Source organism: Dreissena polymorpha, chromosome 6, assembly GCF_020536995.1.
Source record: "Dreissena polymorpha isolate Duluth1 chromosome 6, UMN_Dpol_1.0, whole genome shotgun sequence".
In the NCBI taxonomy this organism is placed as follows: Eukaryota; Metazoa; Mollusca; class Bivalvia; order Myida; family Dreissenidae; genus Dreissena; species Dreissena polymorpha.
The window spans coordinates 75,886,644-75,895,149 of record NC_068360.1 but is presented as its reverse complement, the minus strand read 5'-3'; the positions used below and the strand labels follow the sequence as shown (position 1 = coordinate 75,895,149).

Below are 8,506 nucleotides of genomic sequence, written 5' to 3'. Positions count from 1 at the left end.
TTATTTTTGTCCCTGAACATTAAGTGATACTCTGTGAGAACTTAATGTAGGCAACTTACTTTTTACTTTTTTCTTACATTCTACCAATCACTTTTTCTCGGAATTTTTTTGGGAAGCGGACAACGACAACGAGATGCGCATGGAGGGGTAAGAGGGTTAGGGTAAGGGGTAGGGTTAGGGGTCGGGTTTGGGTTAGCCTTAACCCTAACCTTAACCCTTACCCCTATCCCTTACCCTAACCATAACCCAGGGTTATCTCCCCTATACCAGGCCTCGCTCGTTGTCGTTGTCCGCTTCCCACAAATTTTCATGTTACTGTTATGAAAAACAAAACGATCAAAATAACAAGCAAATAGTGACAGAGAAAATGTGCACATATTTTTGGTTATTCTGCAATATTTATAGACGGGCCAGTTTTTTTAAGTAGTTGCGAAGATTGTTCGAAATGTGTACATATAAATGCACGTGTATAAATGCACACTAGGTAAATTGCACCAATCTTATGGTATTTGTATGCAAGCAAAACTAAGAAAAATGGCATCTATAACATAGTGTACATTATGATTAACAAACAACAAACACGAAATCGTTAAATAAATTTAATGTAAATTTAAAGTAACCTACACTGACGAAAAAATAAACAGGACGCGATACTGTTCTTTGATTTTTATCAATGAATATTATGGAAATAGGGTTTACCATTATGATTTGGTTGTATTGTCAGTCAATTAAAATTAAAAACTCGAGCAAATACAATCCTTAAGAAATAAGGCTTTGTTGTCGCTAGAATTAAAATGATAGATGTCGATGATAGTTTGCTACGGAATATATACAATGGTCATTAACCAAAACACTTCTAATATAATTACATTCTTTTTTTGAATGTTTTACAGAAATAACCTAAACAAACTAATTATGATATCATAGTGGGATCAAGTGTTCTTATTTACAACATGCGTTCAATACATGAATTATGATATTTTTCATATCATTAACTTTAAGTACATTTCGCAATCATGGATTTATGAGATCGAAGCTGGACATATCACCATTCGCATTGAAATACGATTCATGATGCCATTTTTAATATTTTTAATGCATATTCTGTATGCATCATCTTGAACGTTTCCAAAATCCTCATGATCGTCCTCGGCATTACGAATACCACGTACAGACCAGCTTGAAGCTGCATCATCAGTCCGCAAGTTGGATTTTATCCTATCAAATATTCGGAATCGTTTAACTGCAACATTCTTCAGCGCCTCTAGTTCCTGTCGGATGGCCATGTATTCCTCCACTGGGATTGGTTCAACATCGAATTTATCTGAATACGAATGTCTGAATTTAATGCATGAACAGCCGAATTCCAGTTTTCCCTCAATTTTCTGAGCACATGCAGATATTGTTTCCACAAGTTTGCGTAAATGGGATGGATACAATGCGCAACAGTAGATATTCACATACTTCAACGAGTGTGGTAGCTGTATGTCAATAGATTTAAGTACGCATACTGTAAGCGTTTCCAGCTGTTTGAGCGATAATAGTGTCTGCGACAACGACTCTACATGAAACACTTCCAAACGTTCACTACAACGATCCAGAGTCAGACTCTTAATATCCAGACCATTGAGAGCGTCCCACAGACAGGGACTGGGCAATGTGTACACACTGGTCTTACTGACCTGTGTACTAACGCGAAAGGAATTGTGGGTAGCACCTCTTTTACGAGTGAAAAGTGAAAGCGAAAGTATGTCAGGTAATCGTGCTTCTGATAATCGCGATCAGTCTTAATAGAGATTCAAAATCACATTTAAACATAATAAAATAACATTCCTTTAAACTACATTCCGGTTTAAACACACAATAAAAAAAGATTGTTCTTTCATTATGAACATTTTCATTCCTACGCAGAACTACTTTGGCGGAAGCATAATTCCCCAAACCAGGGGAATGTGATGCGTCTTAGTATAGAGGTGACAATAACGTAGTGACGTCACCATCTATGTATAAAATGGGGACTCGGGCAAATCAATACTAAGCGTTTCCAGCTGTTTGAGCGATGATAGTGTCTGCGACAAAGACTCTACATGATTCACTTGCAAACGTTCCTTCCAATGTCTCAGAGTCAGAGTCAGACTCTTAATATTCAGACCACTGAGAGCCTCCCACAGAATGGGACTGATATCCATATCAATACTAAGCGTTTCCAGCTGTTTGAGCGATGATAGTGTCTGCGACAACCACTCTACACGAATCACTTGCAAACGATCCATCCTCCAACGCAGAGCTAGACTCTTAATATTCAGACCATGGAGAGCCTCCCACAGACCGGGAATATAACTTATATTAAGCGTTTCGAGCTGTTTGAGCGATAATAGTGTCTGCGACAACGACTCTACATTATTCACTTCGAAACCATCCATCCAACCACTCAGAGTCAGACTCTTGATATTCAGACCATTGAGAGCCTCCCACAGACCGGGGCTGTAATACTTTTCTTCCATGTGCATGTTAAATGCACGTTTACCCGTCTTTATTTCGGATGAAACGCGCTCAGTACACGACGTTATGTCACATTTCAGATTACACACCACCTCATGATCGCATGTCAACAGAATGCTGAACAGACTATGTAGCCAGGTAGAGGAGCATGCGACATCATCTAAATCAATGCGTTCTAGTGAGGGCAGTACTGGACGAGGGTCTGCACACTGGACTTGATCTGCATTGTTTAGAACAATGGAGACCGGATGCTTCGATGTGTCTGAACTGGCTGTATCTGCAAAATATTAACTAATTTCAATGTTTAACGCCTGCGAAAATGTTAATAAGAGTCGCTTTGATCGTTAGCGGCACACGCTCATTTCAATATGAACGAATTATAAGGAATCGCAATTAATACAGTGTTAAATTATAAATACATAAATTTTAACACGCAATTCTATGAGTTGTATTGATCGAATGTTAAACATTAGTTTATTAATGTTATGATTGAAATGCTGATGCTTGTATGTGTAGTCGATTGCACTACTTACAACTTGGCACGTTACTTACATTAAATACATGCATTTACACATTGTTTTTGTTAAACGTGCAAAAGGCTATATCACACTTAAAATTATCAATCAGCACACGTGCAATAAAATTAATGTTCGAATGGAGACAAACCATGTTGTAACATTTCCAAAGTTTTCGTAGCGGTTAGTTCCGCGTTATTCTAACGTCATAACGTGATCCATTTATATTTTTTATGACTCTTATATGTAACTTGTTTTTAAATTAAAGCAATTTATGTTCATCATTATAGTACGTTTGCATATAGTTGGCCTTCACATATTAAAAATGGAAAGAACACAACTTAAAACCTAATTATTAAAATATTATGCGCATGTTTTACTTAAGAATTCAGCTGAAAAGAACAAACATGTCAAAAGAGTTAGTTAAAATGTGGTAACTGACCAATTATATCTGCAACTCATCTTGTTACTAGTTGTTTATAAAAAATATATATTATATTCGATTTTTTACATGACTGTACAGTCCTCTAAGCTGAGCGTAACAGTCTTTTTATTAGGATCGGAGGTAATGTTCGTGTGTCGTATGAATAGATATGAACGAATCTGTACTAAAACTAAATTAAGACCTACGTCGTACATCGAATAATTTCTGTCGTCAGTTGTCAAAACGAAAGTACGGTTGATATTCAAAATCATTATTTTTCTCTTTCCGGGATATTGTTTTAGTATGTTGATGCTGCATTAACAAATATAAGTGTATATGAAGTGAAAACACCAAAAGTGTACAACGGTTGCGATAGACACCTATAAACATAGCATATACTGTTATAAGAATCAATCATCAATCATTACATCGTGTGTAATGACAATTCGCATTTATGAAGACCTATCAACGGAACCAGTATAATTTCAACGCGTAGGTGGTTTAATAACATGCATGATCGATTAGCATGCTCCTGAAAATGCGACGCACTGTGACAAACAGTATGAGGCAGATTTCTTGCATTTTATATTTGTATTAAGCTATTCATTTTGCTTACAAAAAGTTCGTTTGCTTAATATTGTGTATTATGCACGCTTTTTGTCAATTGTATTTGTTTTGCTTTATTATTTCAGCAATTTTAATACTCGAATTAAATATTGACTCAAACTTAGAAAACGAAGAACAATTACTGAAGCAATTCAGTTACCATCATCAACCATCAGTCGGCGTAATTTTATCGTAAATTTTGTGAACGGAATGCATTCTTTGAACTCCGCCGAACATAATACGACATGCTTACGCTTGATGCGGCCTGGGATGACATTAAAGCGCCTGGCACCGCCCGATATAAAGTATTAGGGCATTAAAGGGATCTTTTCACGCTTTGGTAAATTGACAAAATTGAAAAAAGTTGTTTCAGTTTCGTAAGTTTTCGTTTTAGTTATGATATTTGTGAGGAAACAGTAATACTTAACATTAACCATGCTCTAATATAGCCATTATATGCATCTTTTGACGATTTTAAGACCTAAAAATTATAAAGCGTTGCAACGCAAAACGATTGGATAATTTGGAGAGTTCTGTTTTTGTCGTTAAATTTTGTGAAACTACGAAGATTGCTTATATATGGTATAAAATACGTCATGAATGTGTACTCGGCGGAATAGCTCAGTAGGCTGAAGCGTTTTTACTTCAGGACTCTGGCAGGACTCCAGGGTCACTGGTTCGAAACCTGCTCCGGGCAATGTTCTTTTCCTTTTTTCATTTTTTTTCTTGACTCAAAATGTACAGTTTCATTAGATACACATGCATGCCAAATATGAAGTTGCTATATTCAATATAGCAAAAGTTATTGCAAAATGTTAAAGTTGGCGCAAACAGACCAACAGACCAACAGACAGACAGGGCAAAAACAATATGTCCCCCACTACTATAGTGGGGGACATAACAAGCTGATCAAACAACTCTAATTTGGTAAGTATTGAAATTGTTGGATAATTTATTAAATATGAGTTAAGCTTGAAAACAGCCTCTGAGGCTTGGCCTGCAAGTGTTTCAAAGGTATTTGCAAAAGATCCTCCTGTAGTGAATAAAATTCCTAAATATGTAAATGATTTAACAATTTCTAATGCTTGGTCTTTGTAAAAAAAATTAATATCCCTCCTAAGTTGTCCCCTTTTTTTAAAACCCATAACTTTTGTTTTATTTGTGTTAACACATAATTTCCATCTATCACAATATTCCTCTAACAAAGACAGACCTTTAATTAGTTCATCCTCAGTTTCTGCCATAATTATAATGTCATCTGCATATAACAACAAAAATAATTTTAGCATACCAATATATATTCCTTTAAAACCATTTAACATATAATATTCTTCAATGTCGTTCAATTAAATAGAAAATAGGAAAGGTGATAATGATTATCCCTCTTTAACTCCTAAAAAACAGGAAAAATCTTCATTACTTAGTGTATTACCTAATTTTATTCTTGATTTAACATTTGTATACATAGATTTGATGATATCAAGCATTTTTCCTCTAACGCCTAGCTTCAACAATTTATACCATATGATATCCCTAACCAAATAATCAAACGCTTTGGTGTAATCAACAAATACGGCATACAATCTTATTTGTTCATTTAATAAATAATTAATTACACTGTGGAACACAAAAATGTTATCAACAGTTCCCATATTTTACCTGAATCCTGCTTGTGCGTCTATACAGACATGATAGTGTTCAGCCCATTTGTTAAGTCTATTGTTAATGGCTTTAGTAAATAATTTCCCAAAAGTACTTAATAATGTTATCCCTCTGTAATTATTAACATCCTGTTTATCACCTTTTTTATGTAATGGAACAATAAACCCCTCACACCACACTTCCGGAAAATGTCCATATTCAAAGAATTTATTAAACAAATTACAAACAACTTTTAAGAAACTTTTACTACTAATTCCAAAATTAAAAAAATTATTAAGCAGATAATCAGGGCCACCTGATTCACCAGTATGAATTTGCTTACAAGCACTTATAATTTCTTGATCAGTAAATGCTACATTTAACCCACTAAACATAATATTTAATTCTCCATTTAAGTACCGGTCCTGAAACAAAACATCTTTATCAGCTTGATAAAATCTAGAGGTAGGGTCATGAATTGATTTTAAATAGTTTAAAAACTCCCTACTACTTATATCTTGCTTACTATCTTTGCATGTATTATTCTTTAACATTTTCCAGTAAAGTTTTGCATTTGTATGTCTTGCATTTTCTAATTTCGTTGTTTGATTTTTATTATAAGCATATTTCTTTTTCCTAATTGTTCTTTATAAAGGCTTCTAGATTCTACCATTCTTTGTCTATTTTCCTCCGAGGGATAATGTCTGTACATATTAAGATTCATATAATAACATTTTGTTTAAATACTTACATTCATTATCAACATGGGCAGCATTAAAAATATTGTTTTTATCAACAAACTTTGTATTGTAAACAATCTTTTTTTTTAAATAATGGTGAACAAATATTTTCAAATACATCACAAAATTGGGATAAATAACTATCCAATGAATCACTGTTTTGGGTTTGATCTATACAGCCACTAATAGTTTCAAAGGTATTTATTACATCTTCACAATTAAAAGAATTAATATAATCCATTTTGTTTTCATTATTCCATTTATAAGTGTATGGTAGCTTTTCGGTATCATTTTCCATGTGGCTACTGTTGGAATAAACATCTATCTCAGTTCTACACTCAATACTAAATTGTACTACACAATGATCTGATAAAATGTTAGGGTCTAAAACTTTAAACTTATGAATCAATGGAAACATATTACTTTTACAGAGAACAAGATCAATGGTGCTACAACCCTGTGAACTTGTAAATGTGTGCTTTCCTATATTTCTATCTAAACCTAGTCTACCATTTACTATTCTTAAACCTGACATTTTACACAAATCCAATAATAACTCCCATACTCATTTACAGTTTTATCTAGGTTACATCTTCGTAAGTTTACATCTTGTACATAATCATCAGGTAACACATTTTCTACACAGACATGAACAGTGTCATTTAACACAAAATCTGGTTTTTCCCCAACTCTAGCATTAAATTCTCCACATATAAGAAAATCACATTTTTCATACACATACTCATTTTTAAAATGAAGAATGTCATCTGAAATCAATTGAAAAGCATTATTTTCTTAGTTCAAACATATATAATTGACGTCAAATGGGTGTAAAATAACAACATTTTAATTCGGAAATATTTTAATTAGTCAATATATAGTGTAATGTTACCTACTGAAGTGAAGTCACTATTACAAAAAATAAATATCTCGGATAACCGACAACAAAATACAAATGTCGGAAATGACATTCGGAAATGACCGATTTCGGATTAAAAATTCATAAATATTTGTTGATAGTTGAATTCGTGGCTCGGATTTCACGGGAGGGTTTTTGTCCGGTCCCGTTTTTTCATGGGAGGGTTTTTGTCCTCCCCCGTTTTTTTCATGGGAGGGTTTTTGTCCGTCCCCGTTTATTCATGGGAGGGTTTTCGTCCGGCCCCTATTAAACTGACGGGAGGGTTTTTATCCGGGAGGGGTTTTGTCCGGCATTCAATTTTTGGTTCTTAACATTACATCATGAATTGCAATAACAAAATATAAAATTTAGCAATATTTTACTTAGTAAGAACTGAGTTACTAAGTTGCTCAGTTTTATTTAACTTTTTTTCCAAATTGTTAAAACTTTTCTGATAGCAAGAAATAAATGATTCAGTACAATAAATTGCAATGTTATAGTAGACAATATTTGATGAACTCAAATTTGACTCAATCAACACTTGTGTTTGCACAGGTAATTAATGCCCTTTCATACTGCTATGAATGAATGGACAACACCTACATAATATATTGGTGGTACATAAAGTCTCAAAGTGGTACATAAAGGGACTGGTACATAAAGGGACTGGTACATAAGGGGTCACAACCCTCTCTTCCACTGCCTTGTGGTGCATTGTAAACTAAACACATTAGTAAATCATTGTTCAAATTAAACAATTTTCCATCTAGTTTATTCCACATTATACAATCACTTGTATTTTTAATAAATGTTACATATTTTTTCAGTTTATTATGAACAAGATACATAATAATTCCACCACTACTTCTTTTAGAGTTTTTTAATTTAATTTGTCTGTGTAAAGTAAAGGATGTAAACTTCTCAACATTATAATTAAAGGTATGTCATATGAACTAAATAGTAATTTTATTTCTGTACTATCAAGTTTGTTATATTGTTTATCAATAAGTCCATGAACATTTAGTAAACACAGGTTGATCTCGTTGTTGACCTCATCGCCGTCCTACTTATTTTTGTTTATTGGTGTCTGATTGGTCACTCCAGCTTTGCGGCCTTTCGCGTTGTCTTGTTTCGAATCTCCATCCGCTGTACTCTGATTGGGATCCCACAGAAAGTTTCT

The 8,506-nt window shown here is 33.9% G+C and overlaps 1 protein-coding gene across 1 annotated transcript in view; it reads right to left on the bottom strand.

The window, feature by feature from the left end:
• Positions 1-2,000: 2,000 nt before the first annotated feature.
• Positions 2,001-8,506, bottom strand: part of LOC127835825 (uncharacterized) — a 32,091-nt gene continuing 25,585 nt past the window's right edge. Inside the window, exon 8 of the mRNA XM_052362256.1 lies at positions 2,001-2,779. Coding sequence (XP_052218216.1) covers positions 2,001-2,779 — 779 coding nt within the window. The remainder of the gene's footprint in view (positions 2,780-8,506) is intronic.